This window comes from Rhipicephalus microplus, chromosome X (genome assembly GCF_043290135.1).
Source record: "Rhipicephalus microplus isolate Deutch F79 chromosome X, USDA_Rmic, whole genome shotgun sequence".
In the NCBI taxonomy this organism is placed as follows: Eukaryota; Metazoa; Arthropoda; class Arachnida; order Ixodida; family Ixodidae; genus Rhipicephalus; species Rhipicephalus microplus.
This window is the reverse complement of record NC_134710.1, coordinates 228,483,505-228,500,713: the sequence shown is the minus strand read 5'-3', so window position 1 is coordinate 228,500,713 and position 17,209 is coordinate 228,483,505. Positions and strand designations below refer to the sequence as shown.

General features: G+C 43.0%; 1 protein-coding gene across 2 annotated transcripts in view; it reads right to left on the bottom strand.

Annotated features, from left to right (window-relative positions):
• Positions 1–14,340: 14,340 nt before the first annotated feature.
• The window catches only part of Papss (3'-phosphoadenosine 5'-phosphosulfate synthase), a 101,292-nt gene continuing 98,423 nt past the window's right edge, over positions 14,341–17,209 (bottom strand). For both annotated transcript variants that reach the window (XM_075878734.1, XM_075878733.1), the window contains exon 12: positions 14,341–15,245. In XM_075878734.1, the coding sequence (XP_075734849.1) occupies positions 15,003–15,245 (243 nt within the window). In that variant the 3' untranslated portion in view covers positions 14,341–15,002. The remainder of the gene's footprint in view (positions 15,246–17,209) is intronic.

Genomic DNA, 17,209 nt, shown 5'->3' with positions numbered 1-17,209 from the left:
CCAGGTGGCGCCACAGGCTATTTTTGCGATTTTTAATGATGAAATAAAAATGAAATTTCACTTTTCGCGAAAGAAACATGGTTGGTTTGAGTCACTCTAAGAGACAATCTTTCCATACGTGCAGTCATCTCATTTCATCTTCTGGCCAGTTGTCGGTCCCAGAAGTAGCCGATTAGTTCGCAAAGCAGGTGCGCGCAACTCGTCAGTTGACAGGAAACGCCATAGTAGCAGTGTTGCCCCTCGACATCAGCAAAACTATGACATTGCGGACATTTTTAAGCCAACAATGTCAAATTTGAACGAGACAAGAAAAAGTTGGGAGAGAATAAACACGGAAGAATGAAGGTCGTCCAAAGCGCTAAGCCAGCTCAGTCGCAAGGTCAGAGGTTCGAAACCCCGCTGAGAGGTTTTCTTTTTTTTAATGGGCTTCAGACAGTTGAGAAAAGGCGAGCTACATGTCAGGCGTGCCACGTGTCAGGTGACGTTGCGAGCTGATGTGCGGTCAGGTGGTATTCTACAGTGCTAAGAAATTGCAACAGAACCCCTGATTTAGAGATAGTGCAGCATCCTAGCATGGAATGACGAAATTCGGTTCGAATGCAGATGCCGTACCATTCCAAATCGTGTATTTATTTAAAATGTGTGATAATGGAATTGTTTAAGGAAAACAAGAGGCCTGGGGTGCGGCCTCACTGGCGATCATCTGCCAGTAATGCACTTCCTCGCCAGAGCAGGATTGGTCACCTTAGCGCAGTACTTGGCCACTAACTCACATGACTTCAGCAATTAACCCTTGGTCCTCAGTCCCCAGCGGGTGCAAAGCAACTCTCCAAGGCGGCGGTCAGACCTGCAACGCAGCGGAGGGTGCTAAGATTGTCTGGGCCCGAACAGGTCGTTATTAGAATCTGAACTTGGCTACCTTCAACGCTAGAACGCTATCTAGTGAGGCTATTCTAGCTGTCCTATTTGAGGAATTAGAGGGTGTTCAATGGGATGTAATAGGGCTCAGCGAAGATGGGAGGACACGTGAGGCTTATACAGTGCTGAAGAACGGACATGTCCTGTGCTACCGTGGATTATTTTACAGATGGGGAGGGGTTTCTTATACACAAGAGTATCGATGGCAACATGGAGGAATACTATAGCATTAGTGAGAGGGTGGCAAGTATCATAATTAAGTTTAACAAAAGGTAGAAGATGAAGGTGGTACAAGCCCATGCACCTACATCGAGCCATAATGATAATTTGGTCGAACACTTCCATAAAGACGTAGAGTCAGCCATTAATAAAGCAAACACACAGCACACTATATTAATAGGTGTCTTCAATGCCAAAGTAGGCAAGAAACAGGCTGGAGACCGTGCAGTGGGGGAATATGGTATCGGCTCCAGAAACGCCAGAGGAGAGTTATTAGTAGAGTTACATAATAATTTACATATATATATGTATATATATATATATATATATATATATATATATATATATATATATATATATATATATATATATATATATATATATATATATATATATATATATATATATATATATATATATATATATATATATATATATATATATATATATATATATATAATGTCGCACTCTGATATGAATTTCCGATTTCCGCTTCCAAAACGATTCGTCACACTCATCGGCTCGCAACAGCTGCGACAGAGCAGCGGTGACGATATATTCTTTTTGAAGAAAATTGTTTTCCGGAAGCAGCAAATGCTTTCACCGGTCTTTAAAAAGTTTGCTCGTTCCCATCCGTAGCTTCATCAATAAGTAAAACCAGAATAAAAGCACGAAGAAGTGATGTAATGTTATAGGATCCCTGTTCAGCGCTTGCCTGCTCTGGAATGCACAGCACAAGACGCAAAGGCGTCGCATAGGCGACCCGCACCTCAAGGAGCCCACAGAGAAAATCATCACAGAGGAAATGTTGGCAAAATTTCACACTGTGTTGTAACATTACCTCGTAACATTTTGATTCTCCTGTAAAAACATAATTGAATGATTACTGTTGTGACGGAAAACTTCACGTTACTTTTTCGCTCCCCCAGCGCGCAGCAAGAGTGACCACTATCAAAAGGGGGAGGGGGAGGGGCTGAGCTTCCTTCTCCAACTTTTCTCAGTGTGGAAGCTAGCGCCCCCCTTGCCCCCTTGCTGATACGCCTATCAAAGTAACGTTCGTTTTCGGGGCTTAAAATCTGTTCATCCAACTGGAGTGGTCGTATATCTCCGCTAATGTCCGGATTGAAGATAATAGGAAGAGGTTCTACAATCCTTCTTTTAAGAGGTCACAAAAATCTGTTCTTGTAAGGAGGTATACTCGACTACCACCGTAAGCCTTGAAAAGGAGGGATAGCAACCTTTTACAACCCGGGTTGTAATATCTGTTTCCCTTTTATTTTCATGTCGTCCTCACTCGACTTGTTTCCCTTTTCCATGCTTCTATATATAATTTTGTCGTTTCCCTCTCCCGAATATGTGCTCTCTTTTTATTAATTTTCCTTACAAAGTACCTGCAACGCCGCAGTGGCATTACATGGAAGGGGGGGAGGGGGGTGTATACAAAGTCTTCCTGGAACATGGAACGAGTGACTACCGGCAGGTTTTTCGAACCTAAATGATGCGTATTTGCAAGAAATTAAATGGTGCGAAAGGCACAAATACAGCGACAGTATATTTATTACAAAACAAGAGAAATTACAAGAATGGTCATAAAAACACACACGTATTATGAGACCATTTTTCACGGCAAAAAAAAAAAAGGACAGCAGATCTGACTAAATTTGTGCATACTGTAATGAGCTTGTGTGTAGAATATTGTACAAAAGTGATACGACTAGACTAGCAAGAAAGAATCAACTTATAAGCTAACTGGTTACAGAGGCTTATGTGAAATATTCGTGCCCAGCTGCATTGTTCACACACTAAATGCGCTAAAACGACAATAAACGAGAAATTATATTGCACAAGCGCTGCCCCCCCCCCAATATATTCTAATTAAATAGAACATATTTGACGGTATTGAGTATTGAAGCAAATGCAGGAAGCAGTTCTCAGGGAACAAGCTTATAAATAGTGGCACTGGAAGCCTAGCTATGTACAAACAAAAAAAAAGAACAATCACAATGGTTCAAATCAGGTGTTATAACTTACGTTAGAAATGCGTAAATGTATGCTCGAACTACACAAACAGTGGCCGTAAAGCACATGCCCTAACTTTTAACAGAAGCAATGAGGCACAGTTTGAAATTAGGTGCACAGTTGATGGCCAACTCGCTAGCACCCCTTGCGGATGACGTCACGTGAATACCCTCCTAATGAATGGTGCATAGCATCTATGACACATTACAATGCGCACCCGATAAATGCCCGAAGCGGCTCACCAGGGCACTTCGCGATGTGATCTGACGACGTCGCCAACAAACACAGACACTCAAGGAATTCCATAACTGCTTGCGACTATTACTATAGGATCACACAACTTATTAATGGAGAGTGACCGTTTCTTTGCATAAAGGTCCCCAAGAAAACTACAAAAGACTAGAATATTACTGTATAATGTTTGGAATTCGTATGAAAAACCACAAATAATCTCAGCAATAAAGATGCCATAATTCGCTGGTGTAGCACTTGTTGATACACATCTGATGGAGGCGGAAATGTTGTAGGCCCGTGTGCTCAGATTTGGGTGCACGTTAAAGAACCCCAGGTGGTCGAAATTTCCGGAGCCCTCCACTACGGCGTCTCTCATAATCAAATGGTGGTTTTGGGACGTTAAACCCCACATATCAATCAATCAATGTTCATACACATCTATATAGGGTAACTACAAACATCGAAAAACGGGAGAAAGGAGTATTTTGTTATATCCATCGTTAACTTATAGACGACCGCGTGAAAAGGCAAAACTCGATTACACTTTGCGTCGACAGAGAGTGAGCAGTTACACAGGCGTAAGCAACGTGTTATAAAATCTTTAGAATCTGCATGAGGTGCTGGGTTTAAAGAAGAGGGAAGAGGTCAACAGGAAAGGAAAAATATATGCCACTAGATTCAACGCACGCGTCGAGAAGGTGAAGCGTGTAGGTGGTTTCGAGGCTGCTCGCCCTAGAACTCCGCAGGAAAGACGCGGAGCTAGACCAAGAAGCTTCTTTATTCTTTTAAGCCTCGGCCGCAACTGCCCGCTGCCAGCGGCTGCCGCGTGCCCCTGAGCGCACCCGCGATCGTCCTCTTCTTTCTGATGTGAGCGCGCCCGCGGCCTCCGCTCCCATAAGTGTTGATTGATTGATTGATTGATTGATTGATATGTGGGGTTTAACGTCCCAAAACCACCATATGATTACGAGATACGCCGTAGTGGAGGGCTCCGGAAATTTCGACCACCTGGGGTTCTTTAACGTGCGCCCAAGTCTGAGCACACGGGCCTACAACATTTCCGCCTCAATCGGAAATGCAGCCGCCGCAGCCGGGATTTGATCCCGCGACCTGCGGGTCAGCAGCCGAGTACCTTAGCCACTAGACCACCGCGGCGGGGCGGATGTTTGGTGTTTAAGTGATATTCTTATAATACTGAAGTCGACTTTCCAAGCAACACTTTATCCTTGGCGAAAAGTTGGGTCGTCGTCACTCGCCAACTACTCTGAGGTTGGCCCAACAGGACCGGCCTTGGGGATTGACTTTAGACTCACGCAGGCCGACGTCGGTACACAACGTAGGCCGACCGCGTTGGCCGATGAGCCCGAGTGCATGCCGCACGCGGGTTGACCATGGTCCTACATTACATAAGCGTCGATTTACCGACGGCTGCTGGTCGGTTGCCAACGTTTCTTGCTCTGCTTTTCTTGTTTTGTATTTTGTGCAGATGGCATTGTCCCAGCGCTCATGCAAGACAAAGTTAAACACATCTAAAAGTCTGCACTTGTTCGCGTGTAAGTACGTAACACGCAATAAAAGAAAGACGAACGTAAGCTTCCTCAATTTATATGTTTATTTCGCAGTCGTATAAATGCACCATTTTTCATGCATCATTGTTCGTATGGAACGATTTGTAGCAGGCCTTGTGCAACCCAACTGTACAGTCGATGGAGTGGTATTCCTGCTAGATCAGTTCTTTCTTTCGGTCAATTCTCGTGCCCTTGGCCATGAATACGTATTCAGTGTGCGGAATTTTACTACCGAGATGTGAGGCTTGTATCGTTCAGTTGCTGGGAAAAGCTGTAAAGAACAGAATTAATAATACTTAGAGAAATGCAGACTCACTTGACTAGTTGCACAGTTGCATGCGTTTATCTATTTGTGCATATACACACAATTCGGCAAAATATTTTGTGTGTATATGCACAAATAAGAAAAAAAACTGTGTATTTACTAGAAAACAAACAGTACAACAAATAAATTAAGGACAACACATCTTACCTTCAAGGTGGGACAGGCATATATTTTTCAGTCGGCATTTACAGCCCATTTGCGACCTACTATAACGTGAAAAAATTGCGTAGGACTTTATCAACCAAGCATCCATCTTACCAGACTTCCTTTCAGTAAGGCGAGACCAGCATATGATGCTATCCACACTTCTTGCAGTCCTTGTTGCATTGCTCCCTAAAGGAAAAAAAAAATCAATATTTGTCATGCTCTTCCAATATAAATAAACAAACAGAAAAAGCACACAAAAGGCGCACGTTTACCCGTAAACGATCAACGACGGCTGATACAAGAGCCGTTCACCTGAACCATTCTTATCCGTCAGCTAGAAGAGACTACCGGATTGACACATCTGTCGCGCAGATCAAAGTGAATTTTGTCAAGAGAGAAAACTGGCAATGCGTCAGGAAATAAAATGCCACTTACGAGCATAGAGTTTCCCAAAATTAACTAGAGGGCACTCTGGCGCTGCGATCGTTCAGCGACCATGGGAATAATGGGTAGTACACACATTTGCATAGTCTTCGTACTTGCGGGCAGCGAATCGTACTTGCGGCTTCATTTATTGCTGTGTTTCAGTTTTGTTTTGAAATAAAGAACGAACCCTTTTGAACTTAGTGACTTGATTCGAAATGGTAAGCCTAAAAGAATAAGGTTGTGAAGCGCAAACGGTGAACATTTGCCAATTTATGTTTTCGTGAAAAAAAAAAATCCAAGCCACACGAACACACACGGAGCCAGAAGCAGGCCAGAAGTACGAAAATTATACAAATGCGTGTACTACCCATCATTCACATGCTCGCTGAAGCGCCGTGCGTTGCAGCTCCCATAGACACTAGCGCCAGAGTTCCCTCTAGTGTATATTAGGAACTCTATGCTTACGAGTACGCATGAAATCCTCGGCGGTGGGACGCGGCTGCCTCTAGGAACATGGCAAAAAAAAAAAAAAATGCTGCTCAATGCACGTGCGTCACTTTGCATGGTAGCGCTTCTGCAAGTCCTCGACACGAGTAGTGTTGCCTCCTTCTTTACACCACGGCATTAAAAAAAAAAGTTGGGAAAAAAGCGAAAGACCCGACGCACGCACCGCCCCGATCGGCGCACAACAGAGGCAGCGATTCCGTGGTCAGCGCATTCATTTCCTCCTTTCAGGTCTTAGCGCGACAGATTTAGTCACGCGTCCGCAGCAGCCGTACAAACGCAGCCTCATGCTTGCCATTTGCAATAATGGTGGTAGTGGTTAGAAGAAGAAGAAGGCGCCAAATAGACCTTTTTAGGGGCGAAGCTCTTTGGGGCATGGGTCAGTCCATCCTCCGTATGTATGTATGTAGCCTCCTCTCAAAAGTCGTCGTTAGTTTTAAATTCCCCCAATATATGACGTTACATGTATATTGTATACGTTGTTAATGAAAAAAAATACCAGATGGCACTGTTATGTTATAGACCCTTTCATTGTTTACAAACACAGCCCCTTGATGACATTTGGTTTTCTCCACCGCTGTGCTTTCATAGCATCGGTGGACAATAAGAGCTTTAAAAAATAGCTCGCTGATTTTCTACAGTTTCCTTCCCTTATTTGGCAAAATATATTCAAATAAATGTTCTTTTGACTACATAGAAATCATTAAAGATTGTCTTGTACTTTACGCACGTTACTTTTATGTGAAAAACGAAAAAGAGACTTTACTTACTGAAAAGAACTTGGACTTTCTTCCTGTCTTTCTGGCTGAATTCATGGCAATAATGTTAGCTTTGCGAAAGGTAAATATTTCCATCCCAGTCGTAGCAGTCATAACTGATTCATTATTAGTGTGCTCTTCTCTGTCCGCATCTGGTCACTCACCTATAGTGAAACTTTTTAAATCGTTGATCCCCTGTCATCTCCGAAGTATTCATTTAATCTGGACACCAGGGCACAAAGGTTTGTTGTTAAACGAAATAGCTGATTCTCTTGCGAAGGCATCCCTTTCGACACCAATTATTCCTATTTTCCCTCATACAGTATACATTACGGTGGCGCGATTTCGCACACTTAAAATCAGGCAAAATTTATCTGACCCTGCACTGACGGCTTCTCCAGAGTACAAACACTTGTTATTTCCTTGGCGCAGTGAACTGACTAATTCAAGGATGATGGAAGTTGTCATCACGAAATTTCGTTGCCGCGTTACCTCCCTCAATTTTTACTTGCATAAATCAGGCATATTGAATTCCCCTATGTGCATTTACTGTAATCAAGAGGAAACGATCAGTCATTTTTTATTACATTGTCGCCGTTTCGATTTATTCAGGCAAAGCATACTAGAACCACCTCTTCAAAGACTGGGCTTGCAACTATCACAACATGATCTTCTTTCATTTGGAGCCTCTACACTGGGTTTCAGCCACAGGGATGTTTTATTCGCCGTTCAAGAATACATCACTGCGACTAAACGATTTTGTTGCTAAATTGCTGTCTCACTATTTTTCTTCTTTTTTTTTCTGCAAACTTGATATCGGTATTTCAAATCAAAATTAAGTTACAAAAAAATTTGTAGGAATGACGCAATGCTGAAAGTTTAGGGCAAATTCACCTTATAATCGGCCAATCCCCTTCTTTGGGTACGAGCCATTTGCACAGGGAAACAACAACAACAACAACAAATTGAAAACGTGCTGTCAGTTTCGACGTTAGGGGCTGGTAAATGAGGTGACCGGAAGTTTTTCGGGATACAACGCGTGCAACCTTGAAACCTTAAAACTGACGTCATTTTGCACGCTTCTCATTGGATTAATGGAATTGTCCTAGATGATTTGATGTAATTTGGTCGTAGTGACGCTGAGGGAGGTTATAAAAGGGGCTCCACAGTGCAACGAAAAGAACGGTAGCTGTGGCGCTATGACCTAACTTATACGATCCACGGCCGGATTAGACTGCATCTGCGCGCTTGTGAGGGGAGATGTGGCTATAAGAGAGAAAAGAAGAGAAAAAGTGAGCCCCGTAACTGTCTGCATCAGGGTGCGACACCTCAACAGTAGCTCACAGGGGACGGGGGTGAAGAGGGATTAAAAGGATAGAAGTAAAGGTGTAGAGAGAGAGAGACGCACTGAGCCAGTGAGCGAGGCCATATCGAGGGGATAGGAGAGATAGGAAAGATGGAAACACGGTCACAGGAGTCTGAGGAAGGGGTACCACTTGAGCGCGCAGGTGCAGTTATAGTGTACTAGAATTCTAGTACACTATACCGAGCAATGGAAATAAAAATGGTAGGTGTAACCTTAAGAGACAAGAAGAAAGCAGAGTGGATTTGGGAACAAACGGGGGTTAAGGATATCATAGCTGAAATCAAGAAGAAGAAATGGACATGGTCCGGGCATGTAGCGTGTAGACAGGATAATCGCTGGTCATTAAGGGTAACTAACTGGATTCACAGAGAAGGCAAGCGGGTTAGGGGGAGACAGAAGGTTAGGTGGGAGAAGTTCGCGGGTATAAATCGGCAGCAACAAGCACAGGACCAGGTTAACTGGCGGAACATGGGAGATGCCTTTGTCCTGCAGTGGACGTACTCAGGCCGATGATGATGATGGTGACACCGCTACCTCGGAGACCATGGTTGTTGCTGCTATGGCTCCCGCTGCTTTCGGTCTGCTGCTACTAGCGCAGTAAAGCCGGGCAGAGTCGTGCGCGGTGAGCTGGTCTGGTTGGTCCCACGGAGGAAGAAAAGGAAGGAACATTTCCTTCCTCCGTGGGTCGGCCCGCTTCTTGAGGCGGGTAATTTGAAGTGCGCTAACCCGATGCAATCCACTAAAATGTGATTTTGTTTGAAAATAGGCCATTCCTTGGCACAAAAGTAACACTGCGAAGTTTTTAGAGCGCTATTTCAACAATCAACGTCGACTTAATAGCTGCCTTTAGTGTTCCTTTAACGTGCACCCAAATCTGGGTCGCAACGATTAGAGCAGCCACAACTGCGCATATAACGATTGTAGAGGAAGAAACTTGTCCGCTGCCGCGAGGCAGCGTGTTCACCAATATGTCCGACGTACTCGCTCCGAGCAGTGACGTCGAGTGACGTAGGTGCAAGCCTTGTAATCAGTACTTGAAGCATGTTTGTAGAAAGCATGTCCAACGATCGCGCACTTTTTTCTCTACATCAATGCGCTTGAAGTGTGCGACAATATTTCCGCTCATGCTGCGGATTCAAGCATTTTTTTTTCTCGAAAACCTTCCCGCGTCACAATAAATTTCGATAGGTGGTTCACTACCATTTTCAATTTTTTATTACTGAAGGTGGATGTCAGGTTGATTAATTGATTGATAACATGTTTTCAGCATTATCAGCAAGAAGCGCTGTGAGCGAACGGCGGCTCTCTCACGCGTATTTAGGCCCGCGTATAGAATAAGGGGGTGTACGCTCGATCACGCACCCTTATCTTGCAGTGGTATGGTGGCATAGCAGTAGGGAGGATCGTACGTCTTGGCTAGCCTTTGGGTTTCGCCGGAACGATTCTGTTGTAGTTACCGGGCGCACAAAGGTCACCGAAATCGTTGCACAGCCTCCGTTTGCGAAACGGGAGTGCTTTTCAGACACAGCGAAGTAACAACTGAGACGCTTATTCGCGTTAATCTGTACCGGTGAGTGTGTTTCCTGCGTCATTTGTGCGTGAGAAACGCGAGGCACGTTTCGATCTGCTTGCGATTTTGCACGTGACCTTCCAATTTGTTGCTATCACGTTCATTGCTTCGCCTCTGCGGCAAAGCTGTCCAGCCTCCACGGTACTTGGCCTTGCCGTTTTCTGAGCAAGAGCAAATATATATATACGATCACTGAGAATATTTATTACACGTAAAAAAATCGTTGCCAGCTACTGTGAGCAGCCGCCGCAGCTGCCAAAATGCCTGCCCAAATGATCGGTCGGCTGCCATTTATTCCAAATCCGTTCTGAACAAAAAGTCCAGCAGCTCCGCGGTGAGCGCTATGCGCGCTGTTCGTCGTAATAACGCACTGTGAAGTGCGCAGCTGTCATTTTTACGTCATGAGTATAGATGCATTGAACAACTAATGTACCACATGGCGGCGTGGTGGAGGGCCTCGGAAGTTTCAAACACATGGTATTTTTTTTTTCAAGTGCGCCATATATCTAAGCAAACAGGTCTCCAGCATTTCCACCTCCAATGAAAATGCAGCCGCAGTAGCCGGGAATCGATCCCGCGACCTGCGGGTCAGCAGTCGAGCACCATAATTACATAACCACTAGACCAGCGTCTTTGTGGGCAACGGACTTGCACCTAAATGCCACCAGGAAATGTGGTCTTAATTCTGACACATCGTAGAGCGCTGTTACAGTGTTGCTCCAAAAGGCGCGATGATGCACAACCGCAACACAGAAGAACACATATGCATCCTGTTACACGATCTACATGTCTGTATTGCGTCGAGAATATCGTTCGAACGATCACATTGTGCTCTGCACGTGGTCCCCTGCTGTCGCAGCCGTTCCAAAGGGGCTCAGATCGGGTAGCTGGCGCGATTTCATATCGTTGTCTCGCACGACAGACACTAGAGACGTGCGGACGGAAAGGAAACACCGCGAGATGAGCAGAACGCGTCATCGATAAGGATGCCATTGTCCTCGAGCGCGCTCACGCGCTCCACGCGCGGCCACAGCAGCTGGGGAGACTTGCTTGTTCGGTTAACGGATTGTTCGAAGGGAACCGAGACCAGTGCAGAGCGGTATAACAACCTGGCTGCAGTTGCAATCTTTAATTGTTGCCTCATTATACTGCTCGCAGGCGCATCTGTCGATAGAAGAATATGTTTTAAAGCCCACCGCGTCACATCCACTCACTTTTCCTAGACTTATCCGCCCTCTGAGACATACAAGAGAATCAGCTAGACATGTTTGCACTCCATGTACAGTTATAGAAAGTAGACACGTTAATTTAACAAAGACGCATTAATCAGATGCTTGGAAGTCTTCTGCGGCGGGGGGGGGGGGGGGGGCTCGAGATAACCGTTAAGCTTCGATCTCCGGCCGATCTGAAGATTACGTATGGAATCATATCCTAATGTGCATGCACGCTTCTTTTTTTTTTTAAATACAACCTGCGACTTTACAGAGAAAATTCGTCAGCTTTAGTGCGGGGATCTCAACTATAACCATGTTTATTTTTACTCTACTAACTTTTGCTAATAAATTGGGTGCAAATGGCTCGCAATCATTGCCATTTCCTGAATAAGTAAAACTTCTCCCCAACGCTTACGCATATCCGTAGCAATAAAATAGCTACAAACAATCCTGTTTGTGTATACGGTCTGGGTCGCAATGTTAAAGGTTATGTATGATCTGCTACTTAGCTGCTTGCAAATGAGTGTTTCGCCTACCGTTGCCTATAATTTACTTTTCAATACTACATCTTAATTCAGCATGTATCTGTGGTAATTCTAGCATCTCATTAATAATGATGCCATTTTCTGTCTTGAAAATGACAAATTGTAATGTGTATTCAATAAAGAAGGCCTTTACGATTTCAAACATGACCTATTCAGTGCCGTGATGAACATTTTTGAACAATGGTAAGATACACTTCATTAGAAAATCTTTCCGACCCAATTGAGCACCCCCCTTGCACATATATAGAAGCATGCATTTGATTGATTGATTTGTGGGGTTTAACGTCCCAAAACCACCAGATGATTATGAGAGACGCCGTAGTGGAGGGCTCCGGAAATTTTGACCACCTGGGGTTCTTTAACGTGCACCCAAATCCGAGTACACGGGCCTACAATATTTCCGCCTCCATCTAGAAGCATGCATTTAGTTGAACACTTACATGTGCAAGAAAAATTTAACGGCAGATTAGTATGTCAACAGACATGCTAATCGTAATAATCTGGCCACTGCGCACAATAGCTAAAGTTTTGGCCGACTGTACATGCTTATGGCACAAGAGGGAAAAATACACAATAGAGCAATACAAACGATGTTACACTTGATTGGGATTGTGCACATATATTATGTCTGATGCCAAGTTCATCCACTGCACATAGATATGCCATCTCATTATCGGTAAGTTATATGGAAGTCACGTTTATACAACCAGGGGCTGAGGCAGAAATTTTTTTTTGAGAGGGGCGGCACTCCCTTTATTTGAAGTTGAGGCCGGGGAGGGAGATGTGGTCCAGTGTCATTTTGGGCTCTGTATGCCACACCAAAAAAGTTTCCAGGGGAAGGGAGGAGGATTGACTACACCACTGTACCCAACCCTCTCCCAGATAAGCCAAGCATTCTGTTTAGATAATTTATGGGTGATCTGGATAACCTTTCAAAAATCCTTTCCACGAGGCGCGTTTCTTACATAGTTTGCATGCTCCTTCAGCCTATCGTTAATATAACTCATCTGAAAGTTTGGCAAATGTGCAATTTTCCGCACTTTAATTTGTAAACCACCCCTTCTGTGCAATCACAAAGCACAGGGCGGCCTGTGCCTTGTGACAGAGCTGCACAGTCTTTGCATCCGGATCAATCATTATGCACACCTTAGACAGCCTATTTGGTGCTGAGAACACAACCCTGCTGTCGTACCGCTGGGCCACTTTTTCATAGTAAGAAACCTTGTGCCAAGGCCGTGACTACAGAGGGAGGTGGAGGAAGCTCTGACACCCCCTTATTTGCTTTATTTAATGCTTTAACTTTTCGGACGATTAACTAATGTATTTGCACACCTTCACATCGATCCCTCGTTGCCAAAGTTAGCCATTCTGCACAAGAATATCCCCCTCCAAAAAAAATTCCTGGGTACCATCCAGCCTTGTGCACATTAGGTACGTATCATGGTTGCCTCTGCCTGCACAATGTGCTGGCATCAACATTGTTACAAAGTTTAGTCCTGTATCTGTTACAGAGTTCTGCAACTGCAACTGTTACTGGTAATGTGCTCAAGACTGGTTGCGTCAGAAGTTGTGCTGCAGGTGCGAATCCGAGTGCTCATCATGCTCGGAGCAGTTAGCAGCAGGACATGTTGATTGAAGGATATAATTTATGTACCAGTATTTACACGGTCTGCAAGACGCTGGCGCTTTTCCACGTGACGGCCAGGATTCCACTAATCCTGTAGTGCTGACAAGCGCATACTGAAGAGTGCACACCTCAAAAGTCAAATTAACGCCCACCTGGCCACGTACCATATATTGCCATATTTCCATATTTGCCATATTTCCATATACCTTGCCATATTTCCACCACTGTAATAAACCAGTTTGAATCTTAAAAAATTTCATGGCACATAAAGACTCCAAAAAATTTAGACACCCAGCATATTTTTGTCTTTCAACATGTGAATCCTTTTTTTCAGAGTCACTTTCTAGAAAAAATCAGCCGAAAGTGAAAAGAAAATGGGCTGCAGCACCGGCCCAATGAACTTGCTATGTAACCACTCTCTACAAAGAGGCTTATCGCACGAAGTCACATACATATTTTCAAGAGTTTTATTAACAGGCATTCTGACCAGCATCAATTTAGTCAGAGTGAAGCCATAATTTTCATCTTAAAATAACAACTATTAAAACATGTATATGAATAATCTTCAAACAAACCAAATTTCTGCTATAACAATTACAATAGTAAAATTGCACAAGGATCACAATATGGTGTCTTAGAGTGCAACATGTGCAATTATGCCACAATGTTGGCTGCTCGTGATATGGACACAGCAGGCAGAACCATTCACATGTATAATGAATTTGCCAGCAAACTAGGTGTGCCTCACAGTTCAGACACCATTGACATATGCATGTAAAAACAAATGTTCATTGACACAATACACTGCCTACTGCATAACATTTCTAGATGCTGCTATTATGTAGTGTGCCACACTGAGCACATTGGTCCCAGCTGACTACAAAAGATGACTGCACTGTATTGTGAAGACACCCTCTTTATGTGCTCTGAGCTTCTCTCAGGATCACAATTCGCACTTGAGCACCATGCAGAATATGGAGCCAGTTAAACAAAGATATGCTAATACAATATAAGCAAAAATATACATAAAATATTAGCAAATACACTTTCCTTCCAAGTACAACAGTAACAAAAATATAACAGTAAAAGCGCATGCACGTGTAAAAAGAAGTCTAAATATGCCTACCGATGCCAACACGTCAGTTCCATACTTTACGACTTGTTGGGAACCATATGTTCCTACTTGACTAAAGCGGTTAAGTTCCTAAGAGGCACAGTCCTTGTTCCATCATCACACTGTTGTCATATAAAAACTCTCCAAATAAATCACACGACAAGGTAATTAACCCTGCAGGAACAAGTTTCTCCCACCACCAGTGAAATAAGCACTCGTGACTGGTTTAAAAGCTTCGAAACATAGCAATTGCACCTTTTTATGCAGTAAAAATACAATACGTAATACTTTAATAAACATCAACATTCATGGTAAAAAAATGAAAGCAATGTTCCATTAAACAGAACTAGAAGCTTGCAACATAACTGGGAGGGGATGAACAAAATGAGGCAGGAGGGAGAAACGTTGTGAAGGGAGCAGAATAACATTACAGCTATAAAGCTGTACATCAGTTTGCCGCAGCAGAACGATAATAATCAGAAAGAACTTTCCAGGCAGATGGCTCCATGAACCCGGCTGGTGGCTCCTGACCACTGCGTGCCAGGCTACGCATTTTGGTGCCAGAGATGAACAAAAAGTCCTCTTTCCGCTCAGGCTCAAACATTGCCATCTTCTTCTTCTTTGTGTCATAGGCAGCAACTTGGAATGGTATGATCTCGAGTTGTGTAAGGCCAGGAGCCATGGTCAACACCTGCAAAACGCAAGCAATGTGAAACATGAAAAATTACAGTGTTCCCTCAGCACATTTAAAAAGACATTAGACAAATGCATATTTATAATAATAGCTGCATCCCCTGCACAAGCACAGAAATGCAATGAAATGAGGAGTTTATTTCCAAAATAAACCAATCCAGAAACAGATGCTGGGCTAAAGTTTACAAAAATGTACAGCACACCTAAGAGTTTTGCATCCCTAAAAAGATTTGTAATCAAATGGGGCTTATTGTGATTGTAACATGAACTCAAGAAAGCAGTTTCAAATAAAACATTAGCCATGGTCTGTACCTGTTTCAATTAAACAGAGCCAGATCTATTAAACCAGAACTGTGTCAACACCTTGGGACATAAGCAACTGGATGCACCCAATCTATCACCTGTGACCTAGTTGTTTTGCCACCATGCTTTTGCTTCACAATTACTTTTTTTCAGGGGAGTTCACAGTTATTGAAGAACATGTTACTGCAGTGCAAAACTCGAAGAGAAAGACTAAGAGGCAGAATTTGCTTCTTTCAGCCTTTTGGTGTTTCTCTCAGAGTTTTGCAAAAAAGTATCATGTCCTTCTTTCACTCTGAGACGGCATATTTTAAATGAAAGACAATGAAAATGGGGATATTGAGTGTTGAGCTATACTTGAAAGAATACGTGATCTTAAATGACTTAGTATACAACCAGCTAAGAAGAAGCTACAAAGAAAGCTGGAGCATTTTTAAAAGGTTTCAATAAATCCCACGAATAAGAAAACGCTGCAGAATGTCTAGATGGGTGCACCAGAAGGGTGCACCTACTGTTTCCAGAATGAACCACTTGCTACATAAGTCTACTCATTGCCATTATGTTCATGCAACAAAAAACAGCACTGACGAAAGCACAAGGATGATAAAATTGTCACAAAATATTTTGATATCACTCATTAGCTCACATTTCAACTCCTGTTGCATAGCCAATTTAAGCTCCAAACTATAAGAACCAAATTAAAAATTTACTCCTGAATATTGACGATAGTAGGCTATATACACCTTAAGTGCAATAGTATAGGTTTCAGGTATTTTGATAATAGGAGCATACTGGCAAAAAATTGCTGCAGCAGGCCTAACCATATTGCCGGTACAAAACAAGTGCATTTTTCTGAACTCGACTTGAGAGTAAATTTGCTGTTTCAAAAATAAAAAATGAAATAAAAATAAAATCACACCTCTATAACAAAATATAACACAGTACAGTGGTTAATTCTGAGCACGATGCTTCGTTGTTCTAGACATTACAGTTGATCCCTGTACATTCTCACTTGTTTTCTAGGCTGCAACACTTTGCTGTTTTGTGCATACTTGCTAAGCTCTGGACTCAAGAATTACAAAAGCCTGTCAAGTAGTGGAAGAGAAAAAATTAGGAGGGGGTTGATTGTGAAAAGCAAGCAAAATAATTGTTTTTTTGAAGTGATGAATAGAGATGCTCAATATCCTAAAAGACCTTTGTGTGCTGCCATTACAAATAAAATGCAAGATCAATTAGATCTGGGATTTTACATGATAAAACCAAAATGCAATTATAAAGTATGCTTTATTGTGGGACAAAAGTATGCTTCATTTTGGTCACCTGGGATGCTTCAACATTCGTGCAATTAGATGAGCAATTAAGCATTTTGCTTCCATAAATATACAGCTTCCCAGGCCAAAAATCGGGTGTGTTTTTCTGCTAAGCAGTGCAATGCCATCATCACTAACCACCATAGCAGCTCCTCACTGAACAAGAGTGACATGCATGTGTTGACTAAAAACATACTGACAAAATGCTGTCGGTGTTATGTGAAGCCTTTTCTACAAAAGTAAAATGGAAATCTTTTTATAAATAGTGCCATTAAACGAGTAGCAAGATATAAATATGGTGCCCAAGTTTGTTATGAAGCTCGCATCTTTAGAATTCTAATACAATATCAGA